The 21,457-nt window shown below is 41.3% G+C and overlaps 1 protein-coding gene across 2 annotated transcripts in view; it reads left to right on the top strand.

Annotated features, from left to right (window-relative positions):
* ITPK1 (inositol-tetrakisphosphate 1-kinase) overlaps positions 1-20,623 on the top strand; it is a 143,197-nt gene extending 122,574 nt beyond the window's left edge. Inside the window, exons 6-12 of one of the 2 annotated variants that reach the window (XM_030452617.1) lie at positions 285-383; positions 1,782-1,822; positions 4,429-4,594; positions 6,672-6,739; positions 6,857-6,925; positions 8,195-8,357; positions 14,034-14,822. In XM_030452617.1, the coding sequence (XP_030308477.1) occupies positions 285-383; positions 1,782-1,822; positions 4,429-4,594; positions 6,672-6,739; positions 6,857-6,925; positions 8,195-8,357; positions 14,034-14,356 (929 nt within the window). In that variant the 3' untranslated portion in view covers positions 14,357-14,822. Of the gene's footprint in view, positions 1-284; positions 384-1,781; positions 1,823-4,428; positions 4,595-6,671; positions 6,740-6,856; positions 6,926-8,194; positions 8,358-14,033 lie in introns of both variants that reach the window. The other variant, XM_030452618.1, reaches the window with a different exon arrangement.
* The last annotated feature ends 834 nt before the right edge of the window (positions 20,624-21,457 follow it).

Raw genomic sequence — 21,457 nt, 5'->3', positions numbered from 1 at the left:
GTTCACTTCACTGAGTCTTACGTAGCTACATATTCCTCAGCAGGTGGTTGCTTTTGCTGCCTGTGAAAATATGGGCTTTGTATTTCCATTTAGATTATCGGAAAATTGGGCCTTTTGTCTTCTGAAATGTTTCCAGAAACCCAAATTCATGTCTGGCTGATAGTCTTTTCAGTGCTTTAATATCAAGTGTTAAAGTAAAGCTGGCTCTGGAGAGAGCTGGTAATGGTGCAACTGATAAGCTGAACCCCTGATCTCCATTTGAGTCCTTTTTTTCTGTATTGCAGATGAGAGGATCTGTTCACCACCCTTTATGGAGCTGACAAGTGCCTGTGGAGAAGATATCTTGCAGCTTATAGAGAAGAATGGACTGGCATTCCCATTCAGTATGTACATGGGCTTTTCCTTTGTGGTTCTAGTAGGTTCTGCACATGGCACCCCCCAGGATGTAGCCAACACTGTAGAAGTGTGGGTTTCATTACCTGCCAGGGATGTTAAAACCTTCTTGCAACAAATCCTCTGAAGCAGTCTGCTTGGAATGTGAAACAAAACCCCTCCCTCTCAGCTTTTACTTTGCCTTTTAGTAATGATCCTTACTTTAAACACTTCACTACAGTAAACATGTGTTCCTGGGAAATGCTTATGGTACTAACAAAGTTAGCCTCTTGCTCTGAGCTTGAGCACAGATTTCTCCTGCTGTATTTATTCATTATTATTCTTGAGAAAATTCCTTCAATACTGACTGCCCCTTTTTCTCATTCATCCCTACCTTTCTCTGGTCCAGGCTACAAAGACAATCTTAGAGGGCAGAAGAGTTTAAAAATTACTATATATACCATTAAAAATCACTAAATATACCAGGCATTAAGGGCCTATAGCCTCTAACAGCTGCTATGAACTGCTAGTGCTTTGTAGCAAGTTTTAGTGGGGAGGTTGTTTCACATTGGTCCTTTATTTGAGCCCTTGCGATATAAAGTTAGTTGGTATTTCTTTCCTTGGTACTTTCCACATTTGTAAAGTTCAGAGGTGAAGTCATGTGGAAAAAACATGCTTTTCCTTCCCTGCCATCACTGTCCCAAATGCTCTGCTGGAATTAGATTATGAAGCAGAAGCTTAAAGACCGCGGAATGGCCTTAACCATCCTTCTTCACTCATACATTGTCCTCTTAATACAGGCTGCCTAATGCTCTGTAGTCAGAAGCATAGCCCATATATTAAGAAGGCCTGAATCAACCCCTCCAAATGATGATGAAATTTAAAAATAGCATAGAAAATCAATATAACCTGGTATTGTGGCAGTGCTTTTCTGTCTCTCCTCTCCCCTCTCTCTTTTAAAAAATTGAAAACAAAAAAATCCCAATGCTTCTGCTCATGGGAGCATATATCTATGAGACATTATATATATACATATATATATATATATACCACTTCCCAAAATTTCAAGTTTCCGACTAATTTTGGGCTCCAGTGCACATTATCTGCCTTTCATAACCACCTGTCCCCTTGCCTGACAATTTGACTCTTCCAGTGACCCCCAAAGAAGTCTTGTCCTATCCACACCTTCACTTCTTGGAAGTTTTAATCTCCTCTGCTCAAAATATAATTAACATCAGCTTTAGTCATCATGTGGGTCCCAGGGTCCCAGCTCCTTCTGATTTCATAGTAGCAGAAGCAAACTGGTCTGGTGAACTCCAGGGTTTGCAGGTGTGGTTGGGAATGGATTTTTAAGGTGTTGATGTGTCGCGTTTCAATGGTGCATTGTTTTTTCTTTTTTGTTTACCCAGTTTGCAAAACCAGAGTGGCCCATGGAACCAACTCTCATGAGGTGAGTTAAAAAACTTTTATGTCATGATCCCCCTGATTCCAACCCCCCTCCTTTGGTGATTTGACTGGGGCTTTCTGATCCTGTAGTGAACAGAATGAGGGCTTTGCCCACATGATTTTCCTTTTTCCTCTACTCCCTTGTGTTTAATTACACCATTCTTTTTTCAGATTTATTTGAAATTAAGTTAAATGTGAGTTCAGTCTCTTGACATGGAAATTCTTTCTAGTAGTTTCTGCCTTCTGTCATCTAGTCACATTTATCAGTTTGTGGTCTCCAGTCAGTGCTGTCTGCAAAGAATGTCCTTCAGCTCTGGCTTTGCTGGGAGGTCACACCATGTTTCTCTTCCAGCACGTATGTGATGCTAGTTAGAAATGAGGTTGTGCTGCAGATGGAACAGAAGTATGAGCAAAGACCAGCTGGTTCCTCTCCTTGAGGGAAGGGAATTGCAAATAAAGATGGTTTCTAGGCATGTTCTGTTATAATAACACATGTGGAGCCATGGGAAGAAGAAGGCAGGTAGAACTATCTGCTTTCCCTCCTTCCCATAAACCATAACAGCTAAAATGGTTGTGTATTCCTGGAAGGAGCGCATTCCCTATGAGCCTGGCTTCCTCTAAATTTAGGAGAGCTGAGTCCTGTTTTAATTCTTTTCCATTTGTGCTTCCTGCCTTCCTGCTTACTGCAGCTCACTTTTGAGAACCCAGCCCTCATTGTTGGCTCTTGCAGTGCCTGCTTCCTCTGTTAGCAGCATGGTCCAGGTTTCCCAGCTGCTCCTGAAACGTGCACTGTGTTACTGGAGTGTCTCTTGAGAGATGAAGGCCCTAAAGTAGAACGTAAATAAAGACAAGCAGAATGCCTCCATGAAATCTGGAGTGATCAACACTTTCTTTTAAAAAATGTGGCTACATTTTTCATGCAGGCCTTAGCTTGGATCATTTTACAAGCATGACATGTAGTCCTGTTAGCTTCCTGGAGCAGCTGCTAAAAATTTTGCCATCATTCCCAAGAAAACTGTTGGACCTGTTTATGAATTAACTTAAAACTCCAGCTTACCTGAAGAATTTTCTGTCAATGCTTCCTCTGCAGCTGCAGCCTGAAATGCATGAACCTTTCCATGCTTGTTGAGTCAGGACTGGGCTTCATTTCCTTGGTGAATCTTTCTTTGCCATTCTTTCATATAGTGCAGACATAAATCAGCCACCTGCCAGAATTCCATTATCTGAGCAAAATTAGGCTAAAACACAGTTATAGACTGCACTTTATCATAGGAGCTTATGTCTAGAGCCTAGGGGGGAACCCCTGGAAAAAAGCTTGAAGGCTTGTGTGGTGCTTTACACAGTTAGAAACTTTAAAAGTGATTACCACAACGGAGTTCTCAAGAGTGATCCAAACGTGTATTTATGACCAGAGAGGAACTGTCTTGTAATTGCTATTTTATGGTCAATAATGGCAAGGGAAACACAGTATAAACACTCTGCTTACAGTACAGACCCTCTGAAAAATGGAGTACAGGTCTAGAAACAAGAAATTGTTGCCTGTTTTAATTGACTCCTTCTTTGGATTTTGGTAAATCACTTAATTTTCTGTAGAGATACTACATTGCAGAGCTGACAGTGGAACTAGAACACACCCTGACCAGAAACCCGCTGAAGAGAGGCCAAGTGATGAAAGCACACCTCTTTCAGGGCTTTGAGGATGAAGAGCAAACCAAAGTTTATCCTCACTGCTCTGTAGGACACATTGATACAAAGTAATTCCACCCCTTGAATGGTGCTTTCTCTGGAGCCATGTTAGCATCCATACTCATCAAAAAACTGTGAAATGGGCACTGCAGTTATGATAATTACATATTCATGTAAGCATGGTGATGGAGGAATTGATGGGAAGTGCAGCCTAGCATGTTCTGAATATATATGTGCTCATCCGAATACTTCTCAGCACCTACCAGCATTGCCACTGTGATGTTTGAGGCAACTGTTCATCATTCAGACCCTATAAATGCCTTTTATCTTGTTATATTTGTTCCAGTCTCTTCAAGAGGATTATCCATTTGGAGTAATAGGGTGAAGCCAAGTCAAGCAAATCTTTAGTCTGGTATTTGCTAGCAGTAAGAACTGCTGAAGTCTGAAAAAAGTTCTCTGCTAATGTGGGTGAAACCCTGGTGCTTAGATTATTTCGACTGGTCTGAACCAAACCACAGGAAATAGAGATGTGGGGAAGAACTCTTATAGTTAGTACATAGAACTGTTCCTTCTGTTAATTCTCATGATAAATGCTTGTATTCAGTACAAAATCTGTCATCTGTTTTGATCAGATGTTTTTCCCATTTGTTGTATCTGCAGTTCCCTACTAAAAGCAGTAACTGGAATTGTGAATAGCTGAGACAGGACTGTTGATTGAAAATGAAAGCTGCACTGCCAGTAGTCTTTGAAGGGTTGTCTGTCAGTGAAATGAAACATAATGAAATAGGACTAGTCACTGAGAAGGAATTCAGACATGGTCAATATATACACACCAGTAGATGTTCCCTCTCTCTGGCCGTCAGGTGGTGGGCAAGTGTGAAATTACTGAAAGACTTGTGCACAACTGTGTGCTTTTGTTTCCAGATGGCAATCATCTTCAACCAAGAGGGCCTGAAAGCTGTCCGCCCCCCTTGTGTCATTCAGAGCTTCATCAATCACAATGCTGTGCTCTACAAGGTCTTCGTGGTTGGAGAGTCCTACACAGTGGTGAAAAGACCATCTTTAAAGAACTTCTCTGCGGGTGTCTCAGGTACGTTGTGCCTATTGAAAAGAAAATGGCAGTTCTCAGAGCCTTGGTAGCAAACAAGTAAAAAAAAATGTTTTGGAAGGCTGCTGAAGCGAAGGCAGCTGGTTCTTACATACCATGTTTCCTCTGCTGTATTATTTCAATAGGAAGGGTGATAACTCATCTGCTCTTGAATACATAGGAATGACATTTGTATAGTAAATATTTATGCAACGGTAACCTGATCCTTATGTATTAGAAACAGTGTTTTATGTCTTGTGGAAATGGGGAGAGGGAGAGAAACTCTCTAATTTCACAGTAAGCCCAAGTGCCATTTGTTCCAGAGGTTGTTTATAAGTGTGCTTGAGAGACAATTTCCTGGATTCCGTCATTTCAGAGCTTTCTCTCCCTATTTTTACCTTGATTATTGATGTGTGTTTAAATTAAAGATCACTTGTGCTCTCCTGTAAACGATCCTCTCTGTTCATGTGAGGTCCAGTGTTGTAAACTGTGCTGTTTTATAGATACCAGCTGTGTTGGTGGGAGGGAAGGATTTATCCAGTGAGGACAGTAATCTATATGTCACTGGACAGCAGCACTTGAAGAGTTTTAATTAAAAATTACAAAAATTTGCCTTTTTGGGGAAAAAAAGATGGTTTCCTGAGAACTGCATTCTGTGGGCCTTCAGAAGCAAAAAGGAATTAGTAGGGCATGGATGGAAGCATGATATCCCTGCAGCTGGACAAATCTAGGGGGTGTGGAAGGGGAGAAGGTATCAAACCAAAGGAGATGATTAACAAATGGTAGTTTCTGTCACTTTTCTTAGTAGTTTCTGCCAATGTTAGTATGTCTGCCTGTACTCACTGTTGTGTTCTGCGCAAGTACATGTAGTGGGATCCCTGTAGAAGTCCTTTTCTGTAGATAGGTATGCCTGTATTTACAGTTAGATCTGCACTGTCCTTGTCAGACTAAATAGGCCTGAATCTCTGTTCATATACACTGTTAGGACAGTTGGTCTGTACTTTTGCTGGAAGAGAACGTCTTAGAACGTCTTTCTAAAATTGCCTTAGCTAATGTCTCATCCATTGGTGTAAGACTTAAAATTTTTCTGGAAGCCTACATAAAAATACATTTTGTGGGCAGATCAGGGTAAGTGTCTGGCTTTCTTACCCTCATCAGGAGAGTTTGGGGGCTGTGCTACAGGCACCTGACTAGGCAGGTTGAACCACTAAGCAGATCTGGTGGCTGTGAGGCACTTGAGGAGCTGACTGCCTGAAAGTTACAGAGGAACGTATGGTGTTGTCAGATTGAGGAGTGAATTTGGGTTTGCTTTTCACAGTTCCCCCATCTTTCTTGTATGTGGCACTATGACTGCTCTGAAATGTCTACTTAAAGAGACCAGGATGCCACCTCTCTGCTGAGACTTTGGTCCGGGTGTACCCCTATGGGTTGTCTATACGATGCCATCAGTCTGCTGTGCTGGGAATACCAAGGGGACACTTGTGGTGGATTTCATATTGCCACTGAAACCTCTAGCACAAAGGGACCAGGGCAGGAGGTGCTGTTAGGTGCTGCCCAGTTGTTTCCACTGTGGTGTGTTAGTGGATTCTGTCATCCCATATCTCCTGCAAGCCTCTTGTGCTTCCAAAGGGAGGGTGGGTCCCAACCATGAAAGTCACTGCTTTCCTCCATGGTGACTGCAGCCTCTGTAGGGTCACAGGGATCTCAGTGTACCCTGAGTGCTGTCGATCTGCTGCCTGCAGTGAATGCCACTTCTCCCCTCCATCACATGCCTTCGAGTACAGCACATCGGTAGAAATTAACTTCATTATCTTTGCTGAACTTAGTTAACTGTCTCTGACGAAGGAAAGGAAACGGATGTCTATAAAGCCCCTGCAGTTCTGTTAGTCTGCGGTCCGAGACCGGCGGTGGGTCCGTGCCGGTGCCGGGTGCCGGGCAGGAGAGTCCGGGGGCGGGGGGACGGTGTGTGGGGGGGTCAGGACCCGATTCCCGGGGCTGCAGTGCCATCTGCTGTTCTGCACTAATCCTTTGGAAATTAAAATCCGGTATGAAATTATTTACAACCTGCTTTTAATTCCAGACAGAGAATCAATATTTTTCAACAGCCACAATGTTTCAAAGCCAGAATCTTCATCTGTCTTAACAGCAGTAAGTACCCTTGGTCTTTTTACCTCTGTCGTGTCTGGAAAACTACCTGGTCCTGTCTTGCTGAGGTGTGAGTGGCTTGTGACTCTCCTTCACAAGTTGTCTGCTTCTGTGTTGCAGGCTGAGGTCTGTTTGGTACAACGCACCAGCATGACTGCCTCCCCCCATGGTTTTCCTTACCGAGCTCTGGTGAGGAAGCACTGATGCAGCAAACCTGTGCTGCTGGCCAGGCCTAAATGCCCCAGAGCTAATCTAGGCAAAGAGAAGAAGGAGGTTCCTTTTCCTTTCCAGAGAGATTAAAAAGCATAATTCATCCTTCTAGGACTCAGTTCTGTGAGGAAAGACAAATGGTGAAAATTCAAGCAGAGAAATTGCATTGGGCAGGGTTGCAGAGGGCCAGTAGCTGTCTGCAGTGCAAGCACACCCTAGCTGTGACCACAGGACTGGTTCTGGGTGTCTTCCAAGTCCAGCTGTGCCAGCGCGCTGTACTGTTTCCCAGTTCCATAACCAGTCCTTTAATAAGCTTTGCACGCATGAAAACTAAAATGTTGTCAGGCATTCACTGCTGTGAAAGTCACTTTACAGAACTGGGTCCTTTCAATCTCTGCACCTCCAGATTCTTTTCTGTTGTACAAGATTTACTGGGGAGTAGTTTCATAATCAGCAATGAATAAATTTATGTGCAACACTGATGGGCTTGCTAGATAGTAAAGCTTTAATTGAGGTAGTCATAAATCCCTTTATGGCTAAATTTACTTTCAAACTTAGGTATGTTCCTGTGGTTTATCTGCCATCTTTCTTGTAAGATTATATATGCCACACACACTTCTGAAGACATAACAGCATACTTCTGCTATGTAATCTATTGCTTAAAAAGTGAGAAAAAAATTAAACCTTCCAGTCATAAAAGCCTGTTTTTTTAATCCTAATAAATGTAGAATAACTTATACAGGAAAACCCACATAAAAGAGAGCCCCTTTGAATTAGCCCTGCCATGAAGATATCATCTCAAGCTCTGCTATCTGGCTCGAAAGAGACTAACAGCAGGAGTCTGCCTTATCAGTCCTTTAACATACGCCTCAATCTACAAATGATACCCACAATATTTGCAGCACAGGTTTAAACACTCCAGCTGCATTTGGTTTTTTAAGATGTAGATCTAATACTTAAAATAGAGAGTCTGATTCTCCGTTAATTCCTGTACTGCTGTGTCTCTGGAGGAGCTGCACCAGTATGAAGAGGAAGAGCTCTAGGTGTTTACAGTAGGTGAACTTCCACTGTAGGTAGGATTCTAAATGATGAATGCAGTTTCTCTTTGGTGACTCTCTCTATTTCATGCCACACAGTTCTTTGCAGTTAGATTTGGTGGATATGCACCTGGAACCCTCTGACAATTAATCTTTCCACTAAAAAGACTGTTTCAAAGTCCCTTAGTAATGTGTTTTTTTTCCACTGTAGCTGGATAAAATCGAAGGAGTGTATGAGCGGCCAAATGACGACGTCATCCAGGAAATCTCCAAGGCTCTGCGGCAAGCTCTGGGAGTTTCCCTCTTTGGAATTGATATCATCATTAACAATCAGACTGGGCAGCATGCAGTCATTGATATAAATGCATTCCCAGGTGAGAAAGGCATTTCCATTCATGCTTTGTGGAAATCATGTGGTGCGTGCTTAGTGTGAGGTTCTACTCCTGGTTTCTCACATCGTTACTTACCGGTTGTGGGTCAGGAGAGCAGCAGCCAGATTCTTCTGAGATCAGATAGTTTTTAACCTGGAGAGGGTGTAACCCTAATCTAGATATGGATTGTGATACTGAAATATTAGCTCCTAGGAGGTAAGGTCAAATTTTAGTGACCAGCTGTAACATGACTGTCATGCCCTTCTCTACGAATGGATGCCCATGAGCTGAAGCATGGGACTCTGTGCTAGGACCTGGCCTTTTGGGGCCTGTCTGTCACTGAAGAATAATAAATTCTATTTTAGGAAAACAGAATTTTCCTAAATTCTGTTTAGGAAAGTTTTTTAAGATTTAAGATTTCTGTTTTTTCCTGCCTCTGTGTCATTAAAAGTGTTGAGGGGGTGGAAGCAGCAAACTGTTCCCTTGAAAACCTCTTCCTGTGCAAACTGGTTTCCTGTGAAAAGACATTTTGTGCACAAAAGCAGTACCACCAGGAATCTGAAGGTGTTAAAATTATAGGTGCACAGAAGTTGCTGTAAAGGGTTAAATATCCCTGCATATTCTCATAAGTGGATCTTGAATTAAAACAATAGAATAGAGCATTTGAAAATGGGTAAATTTGTCCTCCACTTTTTTTTAGTGCAGCATGTGTCTTGGAAACAAGCAAACAAGCTCCTTGACCAGTGGAATTGTTAATAATGGCAATAACCATCTATCAGTTGTGCTAAGTTCAGTAGCCTAACACAGGAAAAGAATATGTCATCTCATTTGATGCTGTTTTGCATAGGATTTTTTCTTTGGAGACTCTGATTACCTGAACAATTATGCTTGTTTCCAGAGATATCCCCAGGCTGTTACAGTTTGTTTAACCTGTCATTGGAGACTTTCAGTATTCCATATGGCTGAAGTATCTTTACATCTATAGATCTTGCCCTGTGAACCCCTACTCTTCTTAAGATTTCAATCTTGGTTCTCAGTCCCACTACTGCCCTGTAGTTCCTTTCCTATCTTACCTCTACAGTTACTTACTGGCTTCCCTTTAAAACTCCAGCCCTGCTATTCTCAGATCACTTTGCAGTTTGGTTCTGCCATATGATATTGGTGCAATCTGCAGACCTATGAAAACATTATTCTGTCAAGAAGCACAGATTGTTAGGGGTTGGAAGTGACCTCAAAAGATCATCAAGTCCAACCCCCTTCTGGAGCAGGGGCACCTACAGAAGGTCACAGAGGAACACATCCAGGAGGGGTTTGAATGTCTCCAGAGGAGACTCCACAACCTCACAGGGCAGCCTGTTCCAGTGCTCTGTCACCCTTGGAGTGAAAAGGATTTTCCTTATATTTTCATGGAACTTCCCATGCTTCTGCTTGCACTTGTCCTAGGAGCAGAGAAACAACCTAAATGAGGTGTCAGATGGAGCTAAATGAGCTTTATTAATGGGATTATATTTCAGACACCAAGTCTTGAAGTCAGTATTGCAGGACATTATTTTTGTAATCCTGCTCCCTGCATTTTGGTATGTTTTTTTGGGATTTTTGTTTTTGCTGGTATCATGTTGGATTTGGTACTTTGCACAGACAGAAATTCCCCTTTTGAAATTGTGAAAAGTCCTGATTTGGGAACAACCAGCAGCAGACTTAAATATTTAAAGAGGAGTAATGTCATGTTATGGTAGAAGTTTGCAGAACTGCCTTCAACCCCCAGCTCTGCAGTGCTTCTACCTAAAGGCAATAGTTTCTGATATAGAGCCCAAGTCCTGTGTTTTGGTCTGCACAGTAATAGGTCTTTGAAGAGACATTAAATTAGCAGTGTTACAGTCCTTGCAAGAGACTTGGGAGCACAGGGAAGCTTCTTGTGCTAAATTGTGTCTCCTAAAGGATTTCTTTGGTCATGAACGCATGGCTAGTGAAGGTAGCTACTGACTTCATTAACATAAGATAGGTTAAAGACCAGCTGGAGAAAGTTCAGAGGACAGCAGCAAGGACCAGACGTACTGAAGATGGAAGGATAGTGGTAGACAAAACCATGTTCAAATTTGTAAAGGAGAGCTTAGAGAGATGACCTGCACTCAAGGGTTGCTGAGGCCAGAGAAGAAGTGATGGAGTAAAATACAAAAGAAATAAAATAAAAATTTACATTTCAACACAGATACCAAAAGCATGTCCAGCCCAGGAAGCTGCATGTCCCTCTGAGGGCCAGTATGATTAAAGGCTGGGCAGCTTCAAGGGCTGGGGTCATTGGTGTAGCCAGCACCTTGCTAATGAAGAGTTTTAGTTCAGCCCTGCTCAAAAGAGTCACAACGATGACTCAGTGATGATGGGCTGCACCAGCAGGGGAATCTCACCATTCTGTCTGAGTGCAGCCACAGGAAGGGGCTCTTCCTCAAGTCACCCTGTCCTGCCAGGGTTGCAGTAGAGCCAGATGGAGCCATGTGAGACACTCTGGGGACCTGCTACATGACCTATGCACCACTGCTTTGGGGAAGGGAAGAGGTGCCCTTTAAGGAGCATTTACAGTACTCTGTCATAGAACTCCAGCTACATCTTGGGGCTAGGCCTGACCAAGTCTTGTCCAGTGGCCCAGAGGCTTGGTTTCCTTGTCTTTTGTATTTACCAGGCTTAAAGCTCATTTGAACCTGTCACTCCATGGATGTTGAGCCTAGCTGTACATCAGAATTGAGAACTCTATTAGCACCAGCAAGCCTCCAAAAAACCACTTGAAAAATAAATGTCTGCAAGGCCTATTGTGTCTCCTGATTTATGGGAAACCACTGGGACTATATTTACCTGTGGTTACCAGCTGGTATTTTAACTGTAGGCACGGTCATATAGCATGTGGGTTTTGTGTTTGCCTGACCTCGGGTAACTGAGAGGAAAGGCTTTGGAAAGCCTGCTTTCCTGTGCCCATGGCTGAGCTCACCCAGCCCAAGCAGCAGCCTGTGTGCACATTCTGCAGCCTGTCACCAGTACAGGTGAGCTGCTGATTCTGTGTGCATAACAGTGGTATCTGGGAACATCAGATCTGGACATGCACTTCATGTGTGTAAATATGCTGCCACAAATGCAGGACATGGGTTATCCATTTCTCTCTGCCCAAAGGAAGATGCAGAAAAGCAGACAGTGTGCCAGATCAAGAAGAGTCTCTTAAAAATCAGGCAAGTAGCATCTCTAATGCTACCTTAAAATGTTCATAGCCATTTCTTGACTCCACAAAGCTCAGGGAAGCAGGTACTTTTTTTCAGACACATTGCTGGATGGATTTTCTTTCTGTCTGTGCTCATCCAGAGGACTCTGGAAACTGTTTTAAACACAGCAAAATTCAGACCTCTTGTAGACAGGCATTTCAAAACTTATTTCATTTGGCAGTGATAGTACCTGTTTGAGCAAAATTCATTCAACTTGTGCTTTGAAGCATGCAAAACTTGGATCTTCCCACTGATTCCATGAACCCTAAATTAACTTCCAGTAGTTTCCAAACTAATGTCAATATCCACAGAGCTTACAGCCTTACCCAGGCATCCTGTGGCTCAAGGGTTAATATACCCTGGTCCTCTTCTTCCCTTCCTTGTATTTATTTTTTACAAGTGTGAAAAGTTTCTTCCGAGTGACCAGGCAGAATTATTTGGGCCTTTCCACCCATTGTGCAGAGAGCTTGCACAGAGGAAGCCTGCCTGATACATACAGCTTCCTTACACTGTAACATCTGCTGGTTTCAGGTCTGAATAGCTGGACGTCTTATTCCCATTAAATATTTAGAGCAACTTCTTTGTGAGTTTGCCAGGTGCCCTCAAACAAGGGTGGTTTGTTTTCAGTGAGCAGACACAAACACTCTAGGGTACTATGGATCTCACAGAATATTAAAGCTGTTACTATGGAGATGGCTTATTCCCAGGGTGTTTGAAGCACTCTGAGTAGATTTGAAGGCTAATCCCCATGGCTTTTACATAAGCAAGAAAGCATAACAAGCACCTCTGTCAAAGAGGGGGAGATCTTGTTCTGGCTCCCATGGCCAGGGTCCTGGTTGACCCCTGCCAACCAATGGATAATTGTGTGGGACACTGGGAAACTTGACGTTTTGAAATGGATTATTTGTTTGGTGAATCTGTTTAAAGGTCTTTTAGAAAGGAAAACTGAGAGCTGTTGTCTGACATTGCTAGTGCTTTGTGTACCTGTCAAGTACCTAGGAGAACTGTGACCAAGAACAATAAGATCCAAAGCAGTGTAGCAGCCTAAATAAGAGTTAATTAGTTAATGTATGGGTTATATATATACCAGTCACCACATTTATCTTAAGGTGAAATTTTCCTCTTACCTTATCCTTTCCAGGAAGTGGGGGTTTTATTGCTGTCTTTACAGGAGAATGGAGATTAAAATTAAATTATTTATGAATCTGAGGGACTCTTCTGCCCTGATCACATCACTGAAAGTGTTTCAAAATGTACACTTACTCTGTAGTTTCTGATTCTGCTCATGTGCTGCAGTGTGAACGTGTGCTATTCAGCATGGGACTTTTAAACTGTTATTTATTGCTCCAGTCTCCTGAACTACTAGCAGGTCACCTTCATAATATTTCTACAGACATTTTAAAACAATCAGCCTAGCCCATTAAATACTCTAAATGTCAGATGTCACCTCTGAATTATAAATAAAATTGATGACAATTTTAAGTAATTTTAAGTAATGCAGCAGTTAAGATCCCTTTCAAGACACTGTAACGGTATGTTGCTTGTCTGGTTCAATTTTTAAATGATGCAGTGATAAAACTGTACCTGTACCAGAAGTGTTTGAAATAGAGCCAGAAGCTCTCTACACCTACTGCCACCCTTTGTGTCACCAAAAATGTTATGTCTCCTGGTATTTGAGCAACTGTTTTAACCAGGAAGCTTGTTAAACTCTGCATTGTGAGTTGCCTGGGCCCCATTTACATAACATAGAGAAATGTGGTGTCAGCACTGAAATGAAAGATTGGTGTTTCTACCAAATACTCATATTACTGATACATGTTTACAACCCCTTGAGAGTTTTTTCAGACATTGCTCATAGCAGGGAACATGTTTTAAGTGCCAAATGAGATGAAATTAGACAAACATCACATTACTTCTTACCCCGTGAGAAGCTGCCTTTTCTGTAGGGTATAAAGCCATCCCTCCTGTTCTCTGAGGTTTCCCTAACAGAAGGTATTGCTGAGCATATTTTGGAGAGGGTCCAGACTCCCAAAGAGCTGCATTAGAGCCACATTCCATAGTAAACCTGGAAACAGGATACAAAAGATCGACTTTGTACCACAGAGTTTGTAACTTTGGGAAAAACCCGGACTTGGCAAGAAATTATAGAATACACCCAGAATTTTGTATACACATATATACTTGGGAGGAAAAAAGAAAAAGAAAATTAGCTTCCTAGACAAAAAAAGTATTTTTGTCTTTGTTCCTATTTATGCTAATCTGCTCATGCAGTCACTGAAAATTATATCATGGAAAAGAAACCTTTTTATTAGAACTTGGAGGGTAAGGGCAACCCAAGAAATAATCTGCTAGAGGAAGCTTTTCAAATATATAACTTATGAAAACTACTTAATTGCCTTTTTTTTTTTCTCTCCTTCATTTTCTCCCTTTTCAGGTTACGAAGGTGTATCTGAATTTTTCACAGATCTCCTGAACCACATAGCTGCTGTCCTGCAGGGTCAGGCACCTGAGGTGACTCAGCTAAACCGCAGCAAGCTCCTGGCAGAGCAGAGCAGTGGGATCATGGATGAGCGGATATGCTGCTCTAGCACGGGCTGTCTCAGCGTCATGGGAAAAGACTCCTCCTGGATTGTGGAAAGTGAGACCAACAGCTCAGTAAAATTGCAACACCAGAGACTAGGCTGCAACTCAGCAGTGTCCCCCAGCTTCCAGCAGCACTGCGTCGCTACGTTGGCAACAAAAGCTTCTTCTCAATAACTTGCTGATGCCATGGACTGAGAGAAAGCCACAGGGATACAATTGTGGTCCCAAAAATCAGATAAGGCTATAACAATTGTGAAAAATGAAAAAATCAATACAAAACACAACACAAAAAAGCAGAATAAAAAACACCTTCCATTTGATATAACCTGATTTCCTGATGAAATGGACTGAAAGATGGAGAGCAAGAAGGTGATTCAGATCCATTTTGTCAGATTCCAGTTGCAAATCTATAGTGAGTTTACACACATGTGGGTTTTAACACTAGTCCTTTCATTGTGGGAGGGTTGCTCTTTCATTTCTATTGTTCTTTGTAATCACTGGTGACCAGCATTTTAAAATCGGACCTCATGGTATCAAGAAGATAATAATGTTGAAATGCAGTGTCTGAATGTAACAGTGCTAGAGATTTTTTCCTAAAATACTCCCTGTTCCTTTTTTCTAGGCAGGCCATTGCAAAAATTTGAAAAATCTTGAAACTTTGACCAGTCAAGATGTTGACAAGTGGCTTGCTGTGAAGCTGTGGCACTTGGAGTGGGACAGAGCAGACTGGTTGTTCAGGGTGACCACCCCAGTTCCAGCTTTGCAGTTCTTTCCCAGGCCTCATTGCTACAGTCAAAAGCAGCTCAGCTCCTACCCACGCTTGCCAACAGCGACACGTGTTTGATCCAGACAGGGTGCTGATAGTTAGGCTGAGTGATTTAGTAGATTGAATATCATCCTTTCAGTACTCTGCTAGTGGTGAAATCCTAGAAGAGTTAATAGAAGCAGCTTATCTCCTAGCAGAGAATTTAATTCTCTCTCCATTGCACTTGTGAGGACTCTGGAATAGCTCTGCAAAAAGGTTGATAAAGAGAGCTACACATTTTACTTGGAGCTGTGCACCAGATCTGTAGATCCTAAGGGGTAACACAGGTGCTGCCTTCCACAGATCCCTGCTGCTTTGCATTTTCTTTTAATTTTGCAAACTAAATATAAAAATAATTGTGTACCTTTGTATGAAGTCAAAGTTATGACAGCTCTAGCTTAGAGACCACATTATTTTGTTTCAAGCTGTCAGATGAGGCCATGGGGTAAGTTAGAGTACTTTATACTATTTGTAAGCTATAGCACAGCCAAATTGTATCCTTTTAGATACACAATAGTAAACCTACAGTGTTCACCCTCTATCACATCTTCTAGCATGGCAGCATTTTCTGCTCTAGAAAATTCCTGAATCTTTTGCCAATTCAAAACACTAAACTGGAAATACCCGAGTCTGTCAGCACTGAGTACAGAGACACCATTTTGGTAGACAGAGTGGCCTTTGCTTTGCTATATAAGCCCTAAAATACATTTAAGAAGTGTGGTGTTAAGAAAATTTCTTAGTTGAGCTCCTAGCTTGCAGATACGGGAATTTCTGTCTTCCTGTAGCAGGTATTTGTAATGCATCCATCACTGCAGCGTGTAATACCCATTTGTTTAGTAGCATGTGTTAGGAATCTTCTCAAAAGGAAAGGAACTAGAGCTTAAAGCCCAGGTGGACAGTGGATAGAGGAGTAAACTGTGTAAAAGATGTCACCACCCTACCTGATGGTACCAGTCCTGAAGGGGAATAAGTCTGGAAGAGTGTTGTGTAGCAGTTCTTTTGTGTTAACTTTTCCTAAAGAGAGATCAGGTTTGTTCCCAAAATTGCATTCGTGGAAATTCCCTGAAGCCAGGGTTGGATTTTTGGGGATGATTTAAGAAGAGATTATTCCACCTGTAGAGGGGTTGCTAACTTTTAAGATATTTCTATAGGGACTGGAAGGATGCTGTGAGTGTGGTACCTGTCAGATTCCAGGGTGCACATAAATGCAGTCAGCTTCCTAAGCTATTGCAGATCAGTTCTGAGCTGGGCACGCTTCCCAACCCTTGTATGGCAGGATCCCATGTGGTCTGCAGCTTGCAGGTCTCCAGTGGTTGTGTTGTGAGTGAGTCTGATGTATATAGGTAAGGGTTTTTAAAAGTATTCATGATAGACCAAACCTTTCGTAAAGCCATGACTGAAATAAAATTGACATCTACAGTTTGAGGTTTGTTTTTGTTTGTTTAAAATAAAAAAGTGTTTTTATGTTACATGTGTAACAAAAAATACCCTCAGGAAGGAACTTGCCAGTGCATATTTTTGTATGGTACTTTCTTGTAACCAGCTGGTGGAGTGTTTGTAGACTTGCCTTTTGCTCCCTTTATTACAATAGCTTCGGGTGGGTTTTTTGGGTGTTTTGTTTGTTTGTTTGTTTGTTTTTTTAATGGGTGATGGGGAAGAAGCAATGATGTTAAACTGGGTTAGTAACTCATGGCTTTCAAACTAAGTATGTTTACATGAATCTGAGTGTTGGATCCAATGGAAATGTCTGTGTGCTGTTTCCTAGTTAGAATATCAAATAAGAATTTTCTTTTCCTGGCTGCCTTCTGAATTTTGGTTGGCCTATTTTGCACTGCTTTATTTCTCCAAAATAAACTACTGAAATATAATTGTGCATTTTAAACTTGTTTACAAATGATTGTTAGAAGTTTGTTTTGTAATTCTCTGAAGGCTTGCAGAAATACTATATTTAAATATTAGTCCAGACCCTGGCAGTAAATAGAAAGCAAGTTTAGGTCATTGGTGTGATCAGTGACATTTTTTCCCATAGTCTGTAATTTATTTTTTATTTATCAAATGTATTGGTATCACTTTAATTTACCAGGTGCAGATATTCAGGTACCTGTTGTGATGTGGCATTACAATAGTTTTCACATAAGTTAACATGCAATTGCTGTACTACTCTTATTTCCTTATAGAAATTATTGTTATGACTTGTATACTCGAATGTTTCTAAGTCACAGGGGCAAACTGAGAGACCAGCTTATAAAAGCCAAAACCATAAATTACCAAGTATCCACACATACAATTACATTATTGCAAAATAGTCAAGCATACTTATGTTATTAACCCTGTGCTGAAGTGCTTTTCTGAATTGCTGCCTCATTTGATAGTTCAGGATAGTTTTGATTTAAGATAAGCTTCACAGTAAGTTAGTATTTTATAGTCTTGTCTTTTTTTGTAAAAGTAGAGGAGTTGAATAATATTAGACCATACCAAGAATGCCCTTGCTCTTAAAATTGCAGACAATCTGAGGGAGATTTTCCATAACGTCTGTTTAAACTTTGTTATTATGGGTTAGAAAAGGTTCTGCTGTGTTTTCACAGGCATAGCTATTTTTGCTATGTTGATAGGAGCAATTATATTAAAATTACATGGTCACCAGTTCTTTAGGGATCTATTTCTGTTCTGCTTCACTGTTAGAAATCCACAAGAACACCATTAGCTTGGCTGGAATTTCTCCAGGCTCTGTGTCAGTGTGATGGAGGAGGTGGGATTCTGGTTTCCACTGTAATTATGTAATTGGCTTCAGTAGGGTGAAGGTTTTTCCCCACTGAGGAGAACTTGAGTGGTATTATTACTGCCAGCAAATCCATTGCCATCCCCCACCCCTCTGGCTGACCTTGCCACCCTGTGCTTGGGTTTGTAATGGCTGTGCCAGAACCTCCCAGTGGGTCAGTGAAAACCAGCCCAGGAGTGCGGCCTAACAAGGAGCATTTTGGTGCTGGTGCTTGTGGTTTGTGTAGTACGGAACCACTGCTGGGCCAGTGCTGTTTTGCCTTTGCTTCTGAGCTGTAAATAGCCAATTGACCCATCTGGTCAGTGGGTAGGGTGCACTTTTAAAATTAATACTATTCAGACTATTGGTATGATAGAGCTGCTCAACGATTGCTATCTTCAATGTGTGAGTGTCTGTGCAGAGGAGGTCCGCAGCAGATTGCTCAGTTGGAAAACCACCAGTTTCATTTGTTTTCATAGATGAGTGAGTACAAGTTAAGAACCTGACCCTGAGGCTTTATGAGGTAATGTGGATCGCTCAAAATAAAGCCTCAAGTTCTCCAGATAACTGCAGGTTGTATCCAGCCATGTGGAATAGTGGGTAGGTAAGACAGGCAGGGCAGAGTCCAAAGGGAACAGAATACATGGGGCCAGAGGTGCTTGAATTGGCTGGGAAGAGAGAGTGAAACAAAGGAAAATGCTTTTGTTGTTTCCATCCAATAAAAACCAATAGAGGTTTGTCAGTTCTTAGACCAACACTGGTTTCCCAAAGTCTTTGTGTGGCAGCAGTGACAAGTCAGTCAGGCTTTTTCACACTAGCTTACAGCCTCGCCTTCAACAGCTGAGCAGAAAATCCTGGATTTTGGTTTGGTTTTTTTTTTTTTTTTTTAAAGTAAATAGAGTCTATTTTGAGTTTGTAGCAGTCTCCCCAGGTGCACACTTTCAGGAGTTTGCTTGCAATACCCTGCTAATTTTCTTTTCGTCTCCTTTTTAGTAAGAGATGTATTCATTTCTGTATCCAGTGTACAATTACTTTATGGTGATGCAACTGTGTGTTTTGTAATCAGGAGTATGTGAAAATGCTTTGTGTAGTTTAAAATATTTCCTTTAATATAATCTCCTCTCACTTTCATAGATAAACAGATACAGCATTGCAGATCACATTGCTGATTTTATTTGTAATATTGCTTTAATAACTATTTCAGAGGAATGTAACCTCCAGAAAAGTACTTTCCACATCTTCACTACCTTTCCTTTCCCTTTTGACTCTGTGTGAATCCAGGCCATCAACACTTGAGCTTTTGACCAAATAGGTTTTGGATCCTCCTTGGATTTTGTCCTGTTTACAAAGCCACAGAAATTACTAAAGAGAGTAAGTTTGTTAAGTTTGAGAGGATTCAGGTATAAATAGAGATTTTAAAGCAATTCCTCAGCAACACAAGCACGATAGCTGCTGTAGCAAGCAAAGGCTCTGAATCATTGTTGCTTAGTGCATTCAGGTGGCTGCTGGGGTCTAGGATACCCCTGCTGCTGGGATAGTTTTCCTGTGGAAATAAAAAATCCATTGCAAGAAAATATCCCATATCTGTGATGCAAAAGAAGGATGAGGAGTGCATAGTGCTTGGGAGTAAAATCCTGGCCAGTGGGCATCATGATACCAGTGGTTGAGATTTTCAGTCTGTGTTTTTCAATAGCAATTAGTGGGGAGATGTTTTGTCTTTTCACCTTTTTTACCCTGAATCCAGTGAGGCTGATGCTAGCAGATGTGTCTGGGTCACATGTCCTCATTAGCAGGTGACCTTGCCCAGAGTGCCATGTGTTTGCAGAGGGCTCCTGATGTGTTGGCAGGTTTTTGTTCATGGCTTGGAAAGGTGTTGAAACTCCAGAAAGAGTTGAAACAGTGAATGGAGTTCTTGAAAATCAGGTCTTCCTCTTCCATCCTTTTTAAGGAAACACACATTTTATTTCCTCCTTCCTTCTTTACACAGTAGGTTTTAGATATAAATTATTTTAACATTTTTTGGTGTGAAAAGTCATATATAATATATAAAAGTTATTAAAAGGTTGAGTATATGTTCAGTTTAAAAACAGATTTCTTTGTTTCAGATGTTAGCAGCCCCTAAAAATGAGTTGTTTATCATCTTGTTAAGTCAGTGCTGTAAAAAAATATTAAAAATAAAAGATGTATTAGATGTATCTTTTATTATTTATTTCTGATTCAGTATTCTATACAGCTTGTGTATACCCTTGTGAGAACCACATACTAAAATGCAGTCATTCTTAAAATGGAGTAGAATAATTCCTTGGGATCCCAACAATTTTTAGAAAACTGGCCCTCTGAGTGTGAATAGTAGTTGGATATTCTCCTTCACTTTCCAGCATTCCTTCCCACCTAAGCATGGCTGAATTTGGGGACCATTTTGTGTATGTTGCTAAGTTTTGCAAGTTCAGCAGTATCTCTGTTAAAATCCCTGCTGTACTGTGTTAACGAAGTGTGTCTTGTGATTTGCTTCAGCCCCAGTTCATTATGACTTCTGAAAAAGAAATCCCATTTTGTACTTAAATTTGTATAGAATTATATAAATCCTTAAAAGATTGTGGCTTACTGTAAAACCAAAAAATACTTGCTATTTTGCCTCTTACTTCAACTGCATGACTGATCAGCTCTGACAATGAAGATGGTGCTTTCATCTAACAGAATTGATTTCAATGGTAATATGTTCATTCTCTTTTCATTTGCCAAGCACCTGTTTTGGACAATGTTTTGATTTCAACAGTAAAGCAATATGCAGTAGGTATTGTGGCATTATCTCTGTAATTGTTTTGAAGACAGAATTGTCCCTTTCCAACACATAATGAAAATAAATGCCTTATAACAAGTTCTACTTTGCTTTCTGTTTGTTGCGCAGACAGGGCAGTGAGGTGAGGCACTCATTGTGGGGAGTCCATTTTCATGAGAAGCTGATTTTGCATCCTTCTCCAGTTCAGTTCTTTGCTGTTACTTTGGACCTCCTTGTACCAGCAAGACTTGATTTGCTTTTTATTTCTAACACTGGGTGGGGATGTAGGTTATTTTTTCTAACTATGTAACACAGCTAGACATCACTGGGATTCCGGGCTAGTGCTGTACTGAAGAATTTATTTCTGGCATAGGCTTCTGGGCTGATTCTTCCTTCATCATTCTGGACAGGGAATTCTTAACTGCTCCAAGCTGAGCAGGATTTTTCATCAGAGCCTTATTTTCACTAGTGCAGGAAAGATAAATATCTCACCCAGCAGCATTAAATTTTGCTTAGCAACAAGTCTGCTCAGCAAGGGCGTTCATGTAAACAGTGCCTGGGGATTAGGACGTGGTGTCAGCCCCAAGGCCCAGGCCCTGCTGTTGGTGAGCTGAGAGACAGAGTAGCACAGAGGTACAGCTGGTCTGACTGCCAGCAGGGCCAGACATGTAGACCTAAGTTTACAAGGGGTTTTATTAGTGATGCTACTGGAAGAATCAATCTGGGGAAAAAAAAGGAAAAAAAAAAAAGAAAAAAAAAAGTTCAAATTCATATTTAAATTATGAGCAGTATGTAAAATGAAACAGCTGGATTAATTCCTAATAACAGACAGTACTGTTTCCATGGAACGTCGTTGGTTTCACTTCTGTTTCCTAGGTAAACTTCCCTGAGGGTTAACGGAGTATGATCTCCTCGGGATGCAGTTGAGAGACT

This window comes from Calypte anna, chromosome 5A (genome assembly GCF_003957555.1).
Source record: "Calypte anna isolate BGI_N300 chromosome 5A, bCalAnn1_v1.p, whole genome shotgun sequence".
Taxonomy (NCBI): Eukaryota; Metazoa; Chordata; class Aves; order Apodiformes; family Trochilidae; genus Calypte; species Calypte anna.
Note: the sequence above shows the minus strand (reverse complement) of the source record. Positions and strands in the feature narration are given on the sequence as shown.